This window comes from Phacochoerus africanus, chromosome 9 (assembly GCF_016906955.1).
Source record: "Phacochoerus africanus isolate WHEZ1 chromosome 9, ROS_Pafr_v1, whole genome shotgun sequence".
Lineage (NCBI taxonomy): Eukaryota > Metazoa > Chordata > Mammalia > Artiodactyla > Suidae > Phacochoerus > Phacochoerus africanus.
This window is the reverse complement of record NC_062552.1, coordinates 115,159,587-115,177,137: the sequence shown is the minus strand read 5'-3', so window position 1 is coordinate 115,177,137 and position 17,551 is coordinate 115,159,587. Positions and strand designations below refer to the sequence as shown.

At 52.5% G+C, this 17,551-nt stretch overlaps 1 protein-coding gene and 1 long non-coding RNA gene across 8 annotated transcripts in view; one reads left to right on the top strand and one right to left on the bottom strand.

The window, feature by feature from the left end:
- LOC125135442 (uncharacterized) overlaps positions 1–3,995 on the bottom strand; it is an 82,710-nt gene extending 78,715 nt beyond the window's left edge. Inside the window, exon 1 of the long non-coding RNA XR_007136961.1 lies at positions 3,828–3,995. This is a non-coding gene — a long non-coding RNA (uncharacterized LOC125135442). The remainder of the gene's footprint in view (positions 1–3,827) is intronic.
- Positions 3,996–12,932: 8,937 nt separating this feature from the next.
- The window catches only part of TTC7B (tetratricopeptide repeat domain 7B), a 248,625-nt gene continuing 244,006 nt past the window's right edge, over positions 12,933–17,551 (top strand). For 5 of the 7 annotated variants that reach the window (XM_047796155.1, XM_047796154.1, XM_047796150.1 and 2 more), the window contains exon 1: positions 12,933–13,099. In XM_047796155.1, coding sequence (XP_047652111.1) covers positions 12,979–13,099 — 121 coding nt within the window. In that variant the 5' untranslated portion in view covers positions 12,933–12,978. The remainder of the gene's footprint in view (positions 13,100–17,551) is intronic. The other 2 variants (XM_047796151.1, XM_047796152.1) reach the window with 2 other exon arrangements.

The following is a 17,551-nucleotide window of genomic DNA, read 5'->3' as shown; positions in this document are numbered from 1 at the left end:
AGTGCCCAGGCCTCCTTGGGGAAGCCTCATCCACCAGTCCTGTTCACCATTACAAGTCACAGACACCAACCCAGGCTGATTTAGGCAGAAATGGAATTAATCTCAGGTGGGGGTCACATTCTCCAAAAGTATGAGGACCAGGCTGGGAAGCTGGGCAGCCAGCAACAGAGGCTGGAAATGGCCTCAGGACTGGCCTGGCAAGGGCAGAAAGCACTGCTGCCCTGGCTGGGTGTGGGCAGCCAGGAGAACCTGGACCACCTGCATCCACGGCTGCCAGAACAACCTCCACTGAACGGGGGTGAGGCTGCCCCGGACTCTGAGTGGTGTCTCTCCGGCGGAACTGACGTTACACATCTTCATTGCAGCCACAAGGGAGGTTGACACAGGGAGTTAAAGATCCCAGGTGGCCACAGGTATGAAAAATGGCTGTTCTGCCTGCCAGTGGTAAGAGCAGCTAGTAATTCTATGCTTTTTGCTCCTTGCCTTCCCTAATCAGGAAGATCTCTGAGTTGGGTAAAAATCTCTCAGGCAAAGTACTGTTGAGAACTTTTTTCTTGTGATGAGAACTTTTAAGATTTACTCTCTTACCCACTTTCAGATATATAATATTAACTACAGTCACCATGCCATACATTACAACACGTGTCTTATTTTATAGCTGGAAATTTGTACCTTTTAACCCCCTTTCCTCTTTGGCCCCATCCCACATCCAGCCCCGGGCAACCACCAGTCTTTTCTCTGTATCTACAAGCTTTGTTTTGTTTTGCTTTAAATTCCATACTTAGGAGTTCCCGCTGTAGCTCAGTGGGTTAAGAACCCGACTAGTATCCATGAGGATGCAGGTTTGATCCCTGGCCTTACTCAGTGGGTTAAGGATCCGGTGTTACCGCAAGCTGTGCTGTAGGCCTCAGATGCGGCTCAGATCCTGCATTGCTGTGGCGCTGGTGTAGGCTGGCAGCTGCAGCTCCAATTCTACCCCTAGCCTGAGAACTTCCATATGCTGCAGGTGCGGTCAAAATAAATAAATAAATAAATTTGCTATATTAGTGAGATCATATGGTAGTTGTCTTTCTCTGTCTGAATTATATCATTTAGCACTATGCCCTCAAGGTGCATCCGTGTCGTTGCAAATGACAGGATTTCATTTTTTCTTATGGCCAATACACATATTATAATATACAATACACACACATCTATTTTGCATTTTCTTATTTTCTTTATCCATTCATCCATCTGTGGACATTTAAGCTGTTTCCATGTCTTGCTTATTGTTGTAAATAATGCTGCAATGGACATGGAGTGCATATATCTTTTTGAATTAGTGTTTTCATTTTCTTCAGTTAACTACCCAGCTGTGGAATTACTGGATCATATCATGTTACATCTTAAAAAAGAAATCTGGGTGGAGTGAGGACCATTGTAACATCTGCCATGCTCCTTCAGCAACAGAGACATTCAAACCATCCATTCCCGCTACAGTTCATCAGAAAATAAGACAGCTACTTAGAATAGACAGTGCCGTCAGCATCTTTCTGCTGACCACAGACTATATTCTGGGCAGTATTTTGAAAACGAAACTGATTTATTAAAAGCTTGCAAGAGGAGGTGAAAAGGCCTGAGGTTGACTTGTCTGCCTTGCAGTGGGGAGAGCCCTGGACTGTGATCCAGAGTCATGAGGGTGAGTCCCTTGGGGATGCCGTGGAGGCCTGAGAGCTTAGTGCTCACATCACCCTGGGTCTCAGGTTCCTGGGCAGTAAAACAAGGCTGAACCCCTCAAGAGTCCTTGGGTGGCAAATCTCAGGAATCCACAGGGGTCAGCCGGGAGGGGTATTTGTTTTGGGGCTTTTGTTGTTGTTGTTTGCTTTTTAGGGCTGCACTAGCGGTAAAGAGAGGTTCCCAGGTTAGCCTACGCCACAGCCACAGCAACGCTGGATCCTTAACCCACTGAGCAAGGCCAGGGATTGACCCCACATCTTCATGGATCCTAGTCAGGTTTGTTAACTGCTGAGCCATGAAGGGAAATCCAGGAGGGGTATTTGCTATCAGGGAGCAGAGGCTGGGATGGGGTGGGGTCTTGCTACCTGAGGGCTGGAAGGCAGCAGGGCCTCAGGCAGGTTGTGAAAGGGATCTTTTCTTTGGCTAATTTTTTTTTTTTTTTTTGGCCGTTTCTTGGGACGCTCCTGCGGCATATGGAGGTTCCCAGGCTAGGGGTCTCATTGGAGCTGTAGCCACCGGCCACAGCCACAGCCACAGCAATGCCAGATCCGAGCCGTGTCTGCAACCTACACCACAGCTCATGGCAACGCCGGATCCTTAACCCACTGAGCAAGGCCAGGGATCGAACCTGCAACCTCATGGTTCCTAGTTGGATTCATTAGCCACTGAGCCACGATGGGGACTCCTTTAGCTAATGTTTGTTGAGCGCTCACTGTATGTGCCAGACCACGTTGAAGGCCCTAGAGATCGGTGATGAACAAACCCACAGGATCCCTGCTCTCAAGGAGCTTGGGGTGAACCAGGAAGCAAATGAACGCATGTGTTAGCACTGGGGATGATGCGCACAAAGAAGATGCTAAGGCAGGCTGGTGTGAGAGCGTGTGGCAGAACGAGAGCCCTCTTTAGAGTCACTCTCTGAGCAAGTGACTTTAAGAACATTCCTTATTGTCAGGAATGAGGCCCAGGGAAAGAAAAGGGGCAAGAGTTTCAGGCAGAGGAAATGGCCCACGAAAAGCTTCAGGCAGGCCTGTGTTACCCTTGCTTGAAGACAGACAATGTGCCTGGAGTCTGTGAACCAGAGCCAGTGGCCTGAGTTAAGTTAGAGAAGGAGGCAGGGGCTGGTAGTGCAGGGCCCGGAGGGTATCTGGGAGTGGATTCTCTCTCCACCTCCCATCTCTGGCCCTATATGCCTGCTGCACTCCTCTGCTTCCTTCTGCAGACCGGTGTCCTCTTCTCCCTCAGCCGTATGTCAGAAGAAGGATGCCCTTGGGTACCAAGTTCAGCCCTAACGTCTAGTCACTCACAAAAACCAACTCAATCAATTCGCAATCAATTCTACGGAAGGACTGTCACCTGTGCACCTTTGGTCCAACTACTTGTAGCCAAAACCACAGTGGCTGCCGGGAACCCTGGCGAGGAGCCCAGGAGTTCCGTGGTGAGAAGAGGGCAAGCATTTCAAAATTCTCTACTTAGAAGGACCAGACCACGGGTCCCCACGTAGCCCTAAGAGTCTGACAGTGCAGGAGTTAACGGACTGCAGTGTAGCTCTCCAGTTTGTTCTGGAGCAGCCTCAAGGGTTACCAGGGATTGATTTAAATTAGTTCTCAACCCTGAGTGTGCCTCAAAACCACCTGGAGGACTTCTTAAAACACAGATGGCCAGACCCCACCTTTATGGTTCTGATTCAGTAGGTCTGGAGGGGCAGTCTGAGAATTTCCATTTACTACAAGCACTGATGATGCTTGAAATGCTTTGGTTCCCAAAGTGGGGTCCACATCCCAGTCCCTGCCAGTTTCTTCAATCCGCAGTTTCCACAGTCAGAAGGACTGGGGCGGGATGAGGGGGCGGGTGCCGAGGCCCGATGTCTGCAACTAGCATTCCGGATCCCTCTCTTTACCACGGTTTGAAAAAGCAGTTTAAAAATGTTTCAAAACATCCGAAATGTCTTTGATCCCAACCTTGAGTTTCACCATCGGGAAATAAACGGTGACCAGCCAAACGTTTGCTCAGTGTCCTTACACCGTTAAAGTGGTTAATGAATCAGTGTGTATGGATTAAAACAAAACAAAACAAACAAGCCTTCCACTTTCACCAAAGAAAATTCAGGTTACCTCAAGATAAGTAAATCCAGCCTTTGGGGCGATAAGAGCTCTTTTGTTCTGGGCATTTCCATTTCTCTCTGCAAGAAGAGGCCGACTTGCGGCGTGGTTCGCTGCTCAGCGTAAATTAAAGCTGGTCAAAGTTTGGAGATGCGCCCTGACAGCGCTGGATCCCGAGCCCGCGCCTCCAACCCGCCAACCCGCCCAGCGGACTGCGCCGAAGCTTCGTAGGGGGTCCTCCAATGAAACGCCGAGAAACCCCATGACCTCATCGGGAGACTCTTTCATTGGCTACCGCTGCTGCTGCGCTGCACCCGCCCCCTCTATTAGAGCTTGGAAAAGCTGAGCCGGCCCCTCCTCTAGGCTCACGGCCGATTGAGTTCTTAACTCCGTGCGAGCCTTGCGGGCTTTGCTTCAAACAACAGATCCTTCAGAAGGAAAATTCTGCTTTCTGACAAAGACTTAAGTGTTCCTTTCAACCAGGCAAAGTACTGCACTGACCTTTGCCTGCTCTGATGCTAAATTTAGGTGGTGTCTTCAACCTGGCAGGTCACCCTCATTCCCCACTTATTTTAATCACGTGTTTTAACGAATTTTGTCTTGCTTTTCAGTGGATGAATGTCTCAAGCTCGCTCTTACTGTGGAATGCTAGTAGTCATCTCTCCCACGTTTAACCTGGGAATTAATTAGCTGGGGCCCAGAGAGGGGATGTGACTTTCACAAGGTCACACATCTGGTTACAGAGATGCAAAATCACATCCAGGGCTTAACTCCACCTTCAGTGTTGTCCTCCCTGGACCCTCACTCCCGCATCCGCACTCCCACCCCCGCATCAACCTCACGCCACAATCTGTGGCCAGAGAGCTCCAAACAGCATTGTAGTCCAAGAACCATAACCTGTAGGAGAACCCACATTCCAACAAGAGATAATCATGTTGTAGCAATTGCCAGACTCTCATGTTGACAGGATAGACTCGAGTATGGCGATCTCCCAGAGCAGTGCCCCCATTTTGCAAATGAGAAAATTGCTGGGTACCTGAACACAAACCAGCTGGTGGTGGGTGGAGGCAGGACTTGCCCCAGGCCGCCTGCTCTCCTCCTTGGTGATGAACCCCAAATGCTGGAATGAACAGAAAGCCCATGAGTCTCCAGGGAAAGTTTCCTCCTATGAGCATGGCTTCAATACTGCAAGCACCTGATTTGGAATAAGAAAACTGTCCACAGCGTTTGTATGCTTCTCTGGCCAACAGTTCAGAGGAGGCTTCATCCCCAACCTCTCTGACCAACAGGTGCTTTGCTACAGGAAAGGGGACCAAGCTGTGGGTTTTTTTCTCCTCGGACGCTGGGGGTGATTTGGGGCTTCCTGTGTCTGAATGCTGTGACCGTCTTTTGTGTCTGGTGTTTGAAAACTCAGGGCCACTCTATTAGATGGGGAGACTTGACAAGCAGAGTAGACCTGGAATCCTTTCTCAAGGCTTGGCTCAGGGTTCACCTCCTCTAAGGAGACTTCTTGGAACTTCTGCCATGTGGGTCAAGGGCTTTCCCAGCCCCTAATTTTTTTCTGAATCCAACTGTGGAGCTTCTTTGTCCCCTTTCCCAACTAGACCATGAGTTCCTGAAGGATGGCATCACATTTTATATGATTTTGTATCCTTGGGGCCTAACACTGTTGACACACAGCAGACGCTCAATAAATGTTGACTTGAACGGTGGAAACCTTGCATGCTAGTGGCCTTGTGCAGGAGAAGAGTTCCTAACAGAAGGAGATTCTGTGTCTATGAGGCTCCTTCACATAGAATGAGAGTTCTCATTCTTCTTACTAGTAAAGTGTTTAAAATGAAAACTTCACAACTGTTCTGGTGAGTACAACCAGATCCCTTGTGCTTACCTAATTCCTGATGGCCCAGTAAAACTCCAGAAGTACGAATCAGCTGCATTATTCAAATCAAACCATCCCTTGTACTCCGATGTTCATTGCAGCACTCTTTTCAATAACCAAGACATGGAAACAACCTAAATGTCCGTCGTCAGAGGATCAAGAAGATGTGGTACATACACACTATGGAATATTACTCAGCCATTAAAAGCATTTTTAGCAACATGGATGGACCTGAAAATTATCATGCTAAGTGAAGTCAGCCATGCAATGAGACACCAACATCAAATGCTTTCATTGACATGTGGAATCTGAAAAAAGGACAGACTGAACTTCTTTGCAGAACAGATACTGACTCACAGACTTTGAAAAACTTATGGTCTCCAAAGGAGTCAGTTTGGGGGGTGCGGAGATGCGCTGGGGTTGTGGGATAGAAATCCTATAAAATTGGATTGTGATGGTCATTGTACAACTACAAATGTAATAAATTCATTGAATAATAATAATTTAAAAAATTCCATGTGTTTTCTTCTGTGCCTGTGTGACTAGGAAGCTCAAAAATCATTCTAGTCACATTTTTAGGAGCAGGCTCCTCCCTGGTAACAGGTACAATGTTCTTCCCTCTCTCTGTGTAGTGTCTGATCTTTACTTCGCTGTTCATTTACACATATAGGAGGGTATTTTAACATAAGCCTTTCTGGAAGAAGGTAGGAAAGCTGGTATATTGGGTAACAAGAAAGTGTGCCTAGATCTCTTAGTGTGAAAAAGGACACTCATGAAGATAGGTGATTTCTATCATACAGACTAAACCCAAAACCAGCTTGATTTTTGTTAGGTGCTCAAAGCCTATGCACAGTCATGTATGGAAATGAAAGGTGAAAAGTCACAGAGTTGGTCCAAACTCATCCTGGGCCGGGGGACACAGACCTGAGATATTTGGACAATCTCAGTCCTAGAGCAGGGGGTGGTGCCTCAGGAAGGGGACCAAGACGGCTCACAGAGCTTTCCCAGGGTTTGGATAATGACCTTCTTGAGACTTTCCTCTCCTTGGTTCCAAGCCCACCTGCCTCAAGCCACTGCCAAGCAACCATTTCAGCTTTGCCAGTGTCCTGACACCAGGACCTGGGTCTCTGGGTATGGGACACTGGGGAATGGCTTCCATCATAAATGACAGTTGGCATGGAGCATAGGCAGTGGTCTCTGGTGGGTTTCATTAGCGGGAGTAGCTGGGGCACCCTGGGGGACCCCCGTGTTTCTGGACCTGCAAAGGTGAAGGCCACCCAGGAACATGGTTTCTGCATTCAGATCATGCCTTGCTGGGTCCCTCCTTGAGCAGCAGCCAGCCTTCTACATCTGGCTGTCCCTCTCAAATGACAACAGATGGTTAATTGCAGTGCCTGCAGCGGGGTTGCTCAGCAAGGTTCCCACCACTTTGTTCCTACAGTGGGAACCATGGCTCTAGGCAGCAGCCGGAGGCCCTTGGGAAGAAAGTCAGGGGACCCCAGAGTATTTTAAGGGATGGGGGAGGGGCACAGAGCCATCTTGAGTCATCCTTGGAAGCCCTGTTCAAAACAACGGCAGTGATTCAGCTTTTATAAACAGCAGCCTCATTCAGGAAGGCAAACCTGGGCACCAGAGGTATGATAAACCTGGAGGGTGGCTAATACTCCATGCCATGGAGTATTACATACTATAGAAAAGGAAGGAACCACATCATTTGTCCCAACAAGGACAAATCCAGGAGCATAATGAGCAACAAAGCAAGTTACAGAACATGCTACCATTTGGAAAGCACAGAACTGAACGGCACCTAGGGTTACATATTACACTCCTGTTACAAGGGGTGGAAGTGAATATGGTGCTAAAACTACTTACAAATCAGGAGTTCCTATCATGGCACAGTGGTTAACGAATCCGACTAGGAACCATGAGGTTGCGGGTTCGGTCCCTGCCCTTGCTCAGTGGGTCAACGATCCGGTGTTGCCGTGAGCTGTGGTGTAGGTTGCAGACGCGGCTCGGATCCCGCGTTGCTGTGGCTCTGGCGTAGGCCGGTGGCTACAGCTCCAATGAGACCCCTAGCCTGGGAACCTCCATATGCCGTGGGAGTGGCCCAAAGAAATAGCAAAAAAGACAAACAAAAAAAAGAGTGTAATAAACCCCCAAACCAAACGGGGGGTTAACTCTGAGATGGTCAGTTGGTTTCCTAGTGTTCATTTATTTTTTTATTATATTTTTGCGCCTCTTGATTGTACATTTTTGTACATGTCTAATATTTCATAATTAAAGACTTTCAAAGGCATTGCAGCCATCATTACTCAAGCGGGAGCACTGCGGTGTGGTTTTCCAGTTTGTCACAAGCATTGCTGCAGTGCCTCCCACAGGGCCACCCAGACAGGGCTCACCACCCCTCTCCCCACCCCCAGGGCTCTGGGGAGCCTCCCTGCTCAGGCAGTCAGCTGACAGGGCTGCTGCCCAGCACAGGGACGTCAAAGGTTAGCACGGATTGTTCTCTTAGCACACGGAGGCCCCTGTCACTTCCTCTTTCTGGATTCCCCTCTCTCCCTTCAATCTGACCCACATGCTTCAGCAAGCTGATTCCCAGTGGGCTGTGAGCCTGGCTGCCTGGAGTTATAGCCCCAGCTCTCCTCACTCCACATTCAACAAATATTTACTGAGCACCTGCTATGTGCCAGGCCCCACTCTCGGGGCTGGGGATACAGCAGTGACCCTATGAAAGGCCCTGTCCTCATGGAACTTACATTCTAGGGCAGGGGTACAAACCCTGAATAAATGAATGTAAGTCAGGTGGTGACTCGCAGAAGCCTGGAGCTGAGCGAGGGGGTAGAGTGGAGGGAAGAGCAGGGAGCGGATTTGGACAGGGTGGTTGAGAAAGTCCCTCTGAGGAGGTGGCCTTTGGCCAGGGACCTAAAGGAAGGGAGGGGACCAGGGGGATATGTGGGGAAGGGTCTTCCAGACTGAGGAAGCCCAAGGGTAAAGGCCCGGCCCCTGCTCTCACTTACGTCTCTTTCTTTCCCTGGAGCATCGCCAGCCCGGGCTGGCTTGCCAGCCATCTCAAGCCCTCTCCCCTCTGCTCACCTATTGCCCTATTCTAATTGTCCAGGGCCCAGACTTTGAGGGAAGAGGGCTGGGAAGGTTCTAGAACACAAAGAAACCCCCCACTTTGTATCAGTTTTTGTTGTTGTTGTTGTTGTTGTTGTTGTTGTTTTGTCTTTCTGTCTTTTTTAAGGCCACATCCATGGCATGTGGAGGTTCCCAGGCTAGGGGTCCAATTGGAGCTGTAGCCGCAGCCACAGCAACCCCAGATCTGAGCCGCATCTGTGACCTACACCACAGCTCACGGCACCACTGGTTCCGTGAATGAGGCCAGGGATTGACCCCGAAACCTCATGGATCCTTGTTGGTTCGTTAACCTCTGAGCCACAAAGGAAACTCCTGTAATGACTTTTGTTCTCAGCCTGTCACCGTGGCTCCTGACAAGCCAGCTCTCTCTCTGGGATTTATCCTGGAGTCTGATTTCCTAAGCCATCTTCCACTTTGCTCTTTTCCTGCCAGTATCACCAGGCCTCAAGGCTGGATTCAGCAGCCTATAGGCTGTGATTTTTCACATCCTCGATTGATGTAATATCAATGCCAAGGGGGGAAATCCTTGGCTTAATCACTATTATTAGCACAAACAACTTCCTACTCCTGAGTTTCTGAGTGCTGCCTACAGGTAAACTCACCTGGAAAACCATTTGGAGATGTATGTCTCCAGGGTTGCTGTGGCAGCTGCCTGAGCAATCTGGGCAGTGGGTGAGGATCCAAATATCGCAGATGTGGGGATGAGTCCAGAGACCAAGGACTCCAGCTCTCGGGTTCCACAAAGCGAAGGCTAGGTCAGGCCGATAATATCTATCAGCTTCTGCTCCCAACCCCCATATCCCAGCAGCCTCAGCGTTCAAACAGATGGCCTGAAGGGTACTCTGGTGGGAGCTGGCCACTTCCAAGATGGCCCGCTGAAGGTGGAAGCTTCAAAGGTGGTCACATTATTATTATTTGCTTTATAGGGCTACACCTGCGGCATATGGAAGTTCCCAGGCTAGGGGGTGAGTTGTAGCTACAGCTGCTGCCTACACCACAGCCACAGCAACATGGGATCCAAGCTGCGTCTTCAACCTACACCACAGCTCATGGCAACACCGGATCCTTAACCTATGGAGCGAGGCCAGGAATCGAACCTGCGTCCTCATTTGGGCTCCTTACTGCTGAGCCACAGTGGGAAATTCCGGGAGTCACATTATTGTTTGGTTAAGTCCTGAAGGAATGCATTTGGAGATTTCCAACCTCCTTCCTCCCTTTGCTGGGTGCATGGGATACAGAGACAGAGAATGGCAGGCCGTATTTATTGCACGCTACCAGCACTGTTCCAAGTGCTTTACCTGTATTTCCTGATTTAATTCTCAACCAGCTCTATGGGGTACATACTATAGCTACTGTCAGTATGTAAGAGAGGGAGCAGTTAAATGCCACTGCCCAGCCAGCACATGCGGAGTCAGGGGTCAAGCTCCACTCTGCCCTCAGGAAGACACAAGCCTTGCCGTGGAACTTAGCAGCTGGGACAGTTGCTAAGAGATGGACACCAATCATGTACCTTACAGTGTGGCAACCGAGGCAGCATAAACACCAGTCATTCCATGGCAGGGTTCATAATCAGAAGCCCTGTCACAGAGGGAAAGAGCACCTACTCTGGGATCACGCAGGATCTGTCTGGTATTGAGCAAGGCTTCTCAGTGACCCTTGGCCTGGGACTCAAAGAATGCACAGGAATTTCCCTCTTGGACCAGAGGGGAGAGAACATTCCATGCAAGCATCTGGAGAAACAGATCTCCATGCTAGAGCTTAGAGGAGAATACGAGGGTGCCAGGGGAGGGAAACACCTCTTGTCTGGACTCTTCTCCCTCCCTTCCTTTTTCCTCGTGGTGGAACTGAAGGGGCCAGGGCTCCAGAGCGACCTCTGTTGAAACGTTGACACTGTTTCCCCTTCCTTGGACTGTCCATAGCATCTGAGGCCCATCAGGCCAGACTTCATCAGCTGAGGTTATGCCCGCCACGTCGAAAGGCATCTCCCGCTCTCCTGATCATCCCTCCTGGCATCTCTTAATGTCTGAGTTTCTGCTTTATCACCCGTTAATTGGGGTCCATGTCTTTTCTTCCCAAGAACAACCTCAGGGCTGCTGAGACAAACCTGGTGGTGAGAACCCTTGGAAAGCTCAGGTAAGACACCGCTGGAAGGGATGATGTCGATTATGACTTAATGCTTCCTCATAGCCTGTCAGCTCCATCTGCAAATGCAGTATCCAGAATCCAACACTCTCACCACCGCCACAGCTGTCACCCTGGTCCCGCCACTGCCATCTCTCTCCTGAACTACTGGCAGTGTTCTCAACATGGCAGCCGCGGGGATATCCCTAAAATGTAGGTCATCTCATGACGTTCTTCTGTTAACAGTCCCGCATGGATGATGTCCCATTTCGCCAGAGGAAAAGTCAGAGTCTTCCTATTGGCCCACAGGCCCAACACGGACTGCAACTCCCACGCCCATCCCATCCCGGTGCTCTCCCTCTCCGCCCTCCTGCCTCCCTCCACTCCAGCCTCTCAGGCATCCATCATTTCCCCAGCTCATTAAATATGCTCCCAGGGCCTTTGCACCTGCTGTTACCTGTGCCCAGAATGCTCTTTCTCCGGGGCTCTCTCCTCTTCTTCAAGTCTAATGCCACCTCATTGAGGCCATCCGCTGCCACCCCATTCAAAACTGCAAACCCTACACTCCTTCAATTCTTTTTTTTTTTTGTCTTTTTGTCTTTTTCTTTGTTGTTGTTGTTGTTGTTGCCATTTCTTGGGCCGCTCCTGGGGCATATGGAGGTTCCCAGGCTAGGGGTTGAATCGGAGCTGTAGCCACTGGCCTACGCCAGAGCCACAGCAACGCGGGATCCGAGCCGCATCTGCAACCTACACCACAGCTCACGGCAACGCCGGATCGTTAACCCACTGAGCAAGGGCAGGGACCGAACCCGCAACCTCATGGTTCCTAGTCGGATTCGTTAACCACTGCGCCATGACGGGAACTCCCACTCCTTCAATTCTTTATTTGCCTCATTGGGCCGACCCTCCTGTGTTTCTTCAAACAGCCATTCTAACCTTCTAATTTATGACCTCATTTTGCTCATTTATTTCTCTGCTTGGAATGGAACCAAGGCAGGTGTTTTGTTAGTTTTCTGCTATATCCCCAGCACCTCAAACAGGGCCTAGCACAGAGTAGGTGGTCCCTATGTAGTTCAGGGATAACTGAAAGAAGGCACAGTTTGGACACCTGCCCTCGGCTCTCAGTCTGCAGGGCCAAGACGAGGAAACCCCTCTGGTGACTCTGCATCCTCCTCAGAGGGCAAGGGGGCTGGCCCCTGAGCTGGCAGTTTTTGCCTGGCTCCATCCACCTCAACTCAGCAGACTTTTGTGGAACCCTGGGCAGGTGCCTGCTGAGGATGAGTCTCCACGCACCTCGGGCTGGGTGGTGGGAAGCCTGCCTGGGGCACAGGCACCTGCTAAGGGGCACAGGCCAAGCCAGGCCCAGAGGGAGCACCTTGAAACCTGAGATGGCAGGACAAGCTCAGGCAGACGTCCTGGTCACACCCGCCTCATACCTCAGGCCCACTAGCCCTGCCTGGCCCGTGACCTTCCCCGGGGTCACTGTCCTTTCTAGGTCCTATTCCTCAGGGTCTGTGGGGTGCCCAGTCCCTCCCTCTCTCCCTTCCTCCGAGGTCCCCCACCTTCATCCTGCCCGACCCCTACCGCCTCCCCCTCCTCACCTCCTGCCCTCACCCCCTCCACCTCGATCTGGACCCCAGCCCTAGCCCGCCTCCAGGTCGGGCTCCTGGGTCTCCGTCTGGTCCCAGCCTCTGCTGCACTGCGCCCTTCCTCGCGCCTCCCCCCGCCTCCCGCCCCTGGCCCCAGCCCCGGCCCCCGCCTGGGTCGCGACCCCGGCCCGCGCTGTGGCTCCAGCCCTGGCCGGCAGGGGCCGCTCCTCGCGGCGCCCGGGGCCCCGCCGCGCCCGCCGCCGCCGCCCGCCTCCCCGCCCCTTCCCCAGCCGGCGCTCCCGTTACGCCGCGGAGCCGGGAGCCGGAGCCCGAGCCCGCGGCGGCAGCGGGAGGCGGCGACGGGGGCGCCCGGGCGGCGGCGGCGGCGGGGCCTGCGGGGCCTGCGGGCGGGCGGGCCGGGCCCGGCCAGGCCGCGATGGCGACCAGGAAGGCGGGCTCGCGGCTGGAGACGGAGATCGAGCGCTGCCGCTCCGAGTGCCAGTGGGAGCGGATCCCCGAGCTCGTCAAGCAGCTGTCGGCCAAGCTCATCGCCAACGGTACGCGCCGGGCGCGCGGGCCTGGGCTTTGGTGGGCGCCGCGGCCTCCGCCGATCGCCGGGCCGGGTGCCCCTGAGGCGCCGCGGGGAGCGGGCAGGGGCGCGGCCGGGGTGCGATGGCGCTGCGCCCGGGGGTGTGCGCGGGGCCAGGGCCTCCGGACCCCGGGACCCCGGGAGTCACGCGGTGGCGGCGTCCTGCGGCCGACGGCGGGTGCCTGGCGTCCCAGAGTTCCGGCGCGCAGGGCGGGCTTCTCCGGAGTGAGGGGGTCGGGGGTCTCAAGGAGTCGGCTGCTGCACCAGGATCCCAAGGGGTCAGGGGCCGGCCTCGGGGCTCTAAGAAGTTGGAGGCGAGGTGCGCCCTCAGGACATGGGTGTGGATGTATGGGGATCCAGGGTGTGTGTATGGTGTATTCGGGAGTCACGATGTATTTATGGGGGTCCTGCGTTGAGAGGTGTTGAGTAGAGACACCTGGGAAACATGCTTCGTAAACATATGGCATTCCCGGGGCTCCAGGTGGCCGCCCAGACCTGGAGTGTGTGTGTGGGGGTGGGGGGGGGGTGGGGGGTGGAAGGCAGTTGAGCTGTGTGTCCTGGGGTTCAGAGAGTAGGATATCAGAGCTGTGGATCTAGGGAGGTCAGGTTTGAGCGTATGGGGGCGATAGAGTTCGGGGAGTCGGGAGGGAGAATACTGTGGAGAGAGGTAGGAGTGTGGTTGAAGAATGTGGGGAAATGGGATTGGGTGTGTGAGGGGCTTGGGGCCCAGAGGAAGAGGGGGTCTGAGCCCGCCCCTGAGTAAGAGAAACTGGTGCCTGGAGTCAGTTTATGACCTTGTTGACTCTGTTGAAAAATTGCATCCCAAATGCCATTTCAGAGCGCAGCTCCACGTGGTCTTATTTGTTTTGGAAGCAAGTATCCTTAATATTTGCTTGTTTTTTCATGCCCGCCAAAACCACAGGCAGCAATGGACTGGTGAGAGGGCAGAGGTTTTGTCCTCTTTCATTTCTGGCTTCCTGAGGCTGGGTGAGCACATGTTGGCCGAGCAAATGAATGAAAGAAAGAATGAATGAATGACACTGTTCTAAGAAAGGACAACTGCATGATTTCCAACCTTCTCACCTCAGACTGCCCAGAAATGGAAAGGGCTGTTGTGTGTCCTCTTCCAGAATGGTTGGTATTTGTGCCTTTTATGGTACTAGTGCCTTAACATAAGAACTTGGTTTTGTGCATTCTCAACTATGGTACCTCGCTTTGTGCAAGTGTTTCCTGGGCAGAGGCAGGTGTCATGATTGTGCCAGGGGCGTGGAAGAAGGACAGACCTACCTGGGCTCCGCATGCAAATGTTGACTCTTTGCAGTTCAGTCAGCATTCCAGGAATGCTGAATTTTTGAGGCAAGGGTGTTCAGTCCCCTGGGCCCCAGTGGCAGCCTGACCCGACCATCCCCGTAAGGGTCACCAGCTTGCCTGCTTGCTTCTCTTCTTAGCTGTAGCGTTTTCTCCTTTCTTCTTGGAATTCAACAATCCTGGTCTGCTCTGTTACTTCCCAGTGGTGTGGGCCTCTCATACCTTCAGGGCAGGTTGATCTTAGGATTACATGGGCGCATTTGTGAACCTCCTGGTTTTTCCACTTGTTTCCTGCTTTATTTACTCATTCAGCCCATATTTGCATGTCCACCTGTGCCAGGCATCCACAGTGGTGCACAGCACTGACCAAGCTCTCCTACTTTCATGCACTTACCTGTGCTGAGGAGACAGGTGGTAAGCACATCTGGACCACAGTAAACGAGGTAGCTTCAGATGGTGAGAAGTGGGTTGCAGAAATCAGGCAAGGTAGTATATGACTGAGGATGATGGGGAGGGGAAGAGGGGCCACTCAAACTGTGGTGGTCTCTGGAATGAGAGGGTAGATGGGCTTTCTGGGTTTTGAGCCCCTCCTACCATCACAGCCTCTCTTGGCTCAGCTCTTCCCAAGGCCTGGTCTCGGTGACCTAGGCCCCATTCACTGATGGGGTTTGGGATGGAGCAGTTTGTGGAGAGCCCGGGGGTCCATGGATCTGTGTGCAAGTTTGGTTTGGGGAAACTCATGAAGGATCGATTTCGGTCCCAGAGCCCACATGGGAAGCAGTAGCCATCGCCTACCAGGGGTCTCCCAGACCAGAAAAGATCAAAGAGGTTGTTTAGGAAGATTTAAAAAAAACAAAAAGGCAAGGAAAAAGGATGAAACAAAACAGAATTCTTGTGGCTCTCCTTTGGGGTTCAGAGAAGTGTTTGAAGGAGGGTCTTTCCCTTCTTTTGGCTCCTGGGGGCTCTCTTGGCTGGCAGTGGGACTTCCTCCTGGCTTTAGGGGCACCAGACCCACTTGGGTGCCCTAGACCTCAAATTTGGGGCAGATCTGGCAAAATCTTTAAGCTAAAGCATTTGCTGTTTAGAGTAAGGAGAGTGAGTTAACGCCACGTTTGTCATACAAGGCAGCCACAGGCAGAAAAGGGCACAGCTTCAGAACCAGCCAGACCAGTGCCGAGTCCTGGGCCAGCCACTTCCTAACTCTGTGACCTTAGCCAAATTACTTAACCTCTCCGAGCCTCAGGATTTGTTTGTTTGTTTTTTGTCTTTTTAGGGCCGCACCTGAGGCATATGGAGGTTCCCAGGCTAGGGGCTGAATCAGAGCGGTATCCACTGGCCTGCACCACAGCCACAGCAACGCCAGATCCGAGCCACGTCTGCAACCTGCACCACAGCTCATGGCAATGTCAGGTCCTTAGCCCACTGAGTGAGGCCGGGAATCTAACCTGCATCCTCATGGATGCTACTCAGATCCGTTTCCACTGAGCCATGAGACGGGAACTCCTTATTTGTTTGTTTTAATTTTCGAATGGGGATTAAAAGACTTAGCTTGAAGGATTGTTATGAGATTCAGAGGAGCTAAAGACCCTCAGGGTGCACCCCAGAGCCTGACACCTTCATAGGCAGGCCTTTCATTCATTCACTTATTCGTTCATGCCACAGATACGGAGTCCTTGCCATGTGCTAGGGGCTGTTTCAGGCACTGAGGATATGCCAGGGACCGAAACAGACAAAAATGGCAAACATCCCTGCCCTGTGATGCCCACATGCTAGTAGGGATGGGGCAGGGAGACAGAAAAATAGCATCATTAGGTACAATGTGCAGGATGGCAGGAGGTGATAAGAGGTATCAGGAGTACAGAAGAGAAGAGGGAAAGGGCTTTGGGAGTAGAGAGGGGGTGGGGCCCGGGGACTACTGGTTTAAACAGGGTGGCCTGGGAAGGGTGGCCTGCATCTGAGATCAGAGCTAAGTTGGTGGAGTGTGTGGCAGGAAGGGGACTTCAAGGGCAGAGGCCTCGTGAGGGCAGAGGGGTGGCAGGGCCAGATGGCATGGGGCCTCATGGGTCACGGTCAAGGCTTTGGCTTTTCTTGGAGGGATATGGGAGCCATGGGAGGGTGCTGAGCAGAGGAATCACTCATTCTTGATGCTCCCACGGAGCAGCGGGCCTCTCTGCTCAGCACAGAAGCTTAGGCGATGGGAGCATGGCAGCCCCTGCTCATTAAGGGCAGTAAATAGTGGACGCTCTCAGGGCAGGCTGCTCTGGCCTGACTCCTTTGAGATAAATGGGGTTTAGACAGTTTTGCCAAGAGGTGGATAAGGAAGAAAAGGGCCACTGCCAAGCTGAAAACGGAACCCACAAATTCCTTCTCTGCCTCGTATCCCCCCGAAGTCACCATTTTCATCGCTCCATCTCAAGGAACCCAAATGCGCGGCAGACAATGCCAGGCCCTGATGAGTTCTACCGAGAGAGTGATCACACCAGCTAAAGGGGGTGGGAGAAAATGCCACTCAAGCCCCGACCCCTGCTGCCTGAAGTCAGGGGACCAGCGGCGTGGGCATCGTCTGGGAACACATGCCGACTCTCGGGTCCCAGTCCAGATCTGCCGGGTTGCAGTCTGCACTTGAACAAGGGGTCCAAGGGACTGGTGGGCACAGGGAATTGTGAGGGGCCCTGGCCACCCGAGGGGGGCGAGGGTGAACACAGAGAACTGTGCATCAGCTTCTCGTTGGCTCGTGGTCAGCCTTGGCCCCTAGCAGGGCAGTCCCAGCTGCCTTCCCTCTCAGGTCTCCCTTGGCAGGCTCCCTTGGCCAGCTTCGCTGCTGTGTGGGAAAGTGCAGTGATCCAGCCCCTGGGCTCAATTCAGACTCTGCCTGTAGCTGGCTGGGTGACCTTGAGCCGGTTACTTAACTTCTCTGAACCTGCGTTGCCTCATCCGTAAGCTCGCGTTAATAATACCGACTCCAGGAGTTCCTGTTGTGGCTCAGCGGTTAATGAACCCCACTAGTATCTGTGAGGACGTGGGTTCAATTTCTGGCCTCGCTCAGTGGGTTAAGGATCCGGCATTGCCGTGAGCTGTGTAGGTCGCAGACACGGCTTGGATCCTGTGTTGC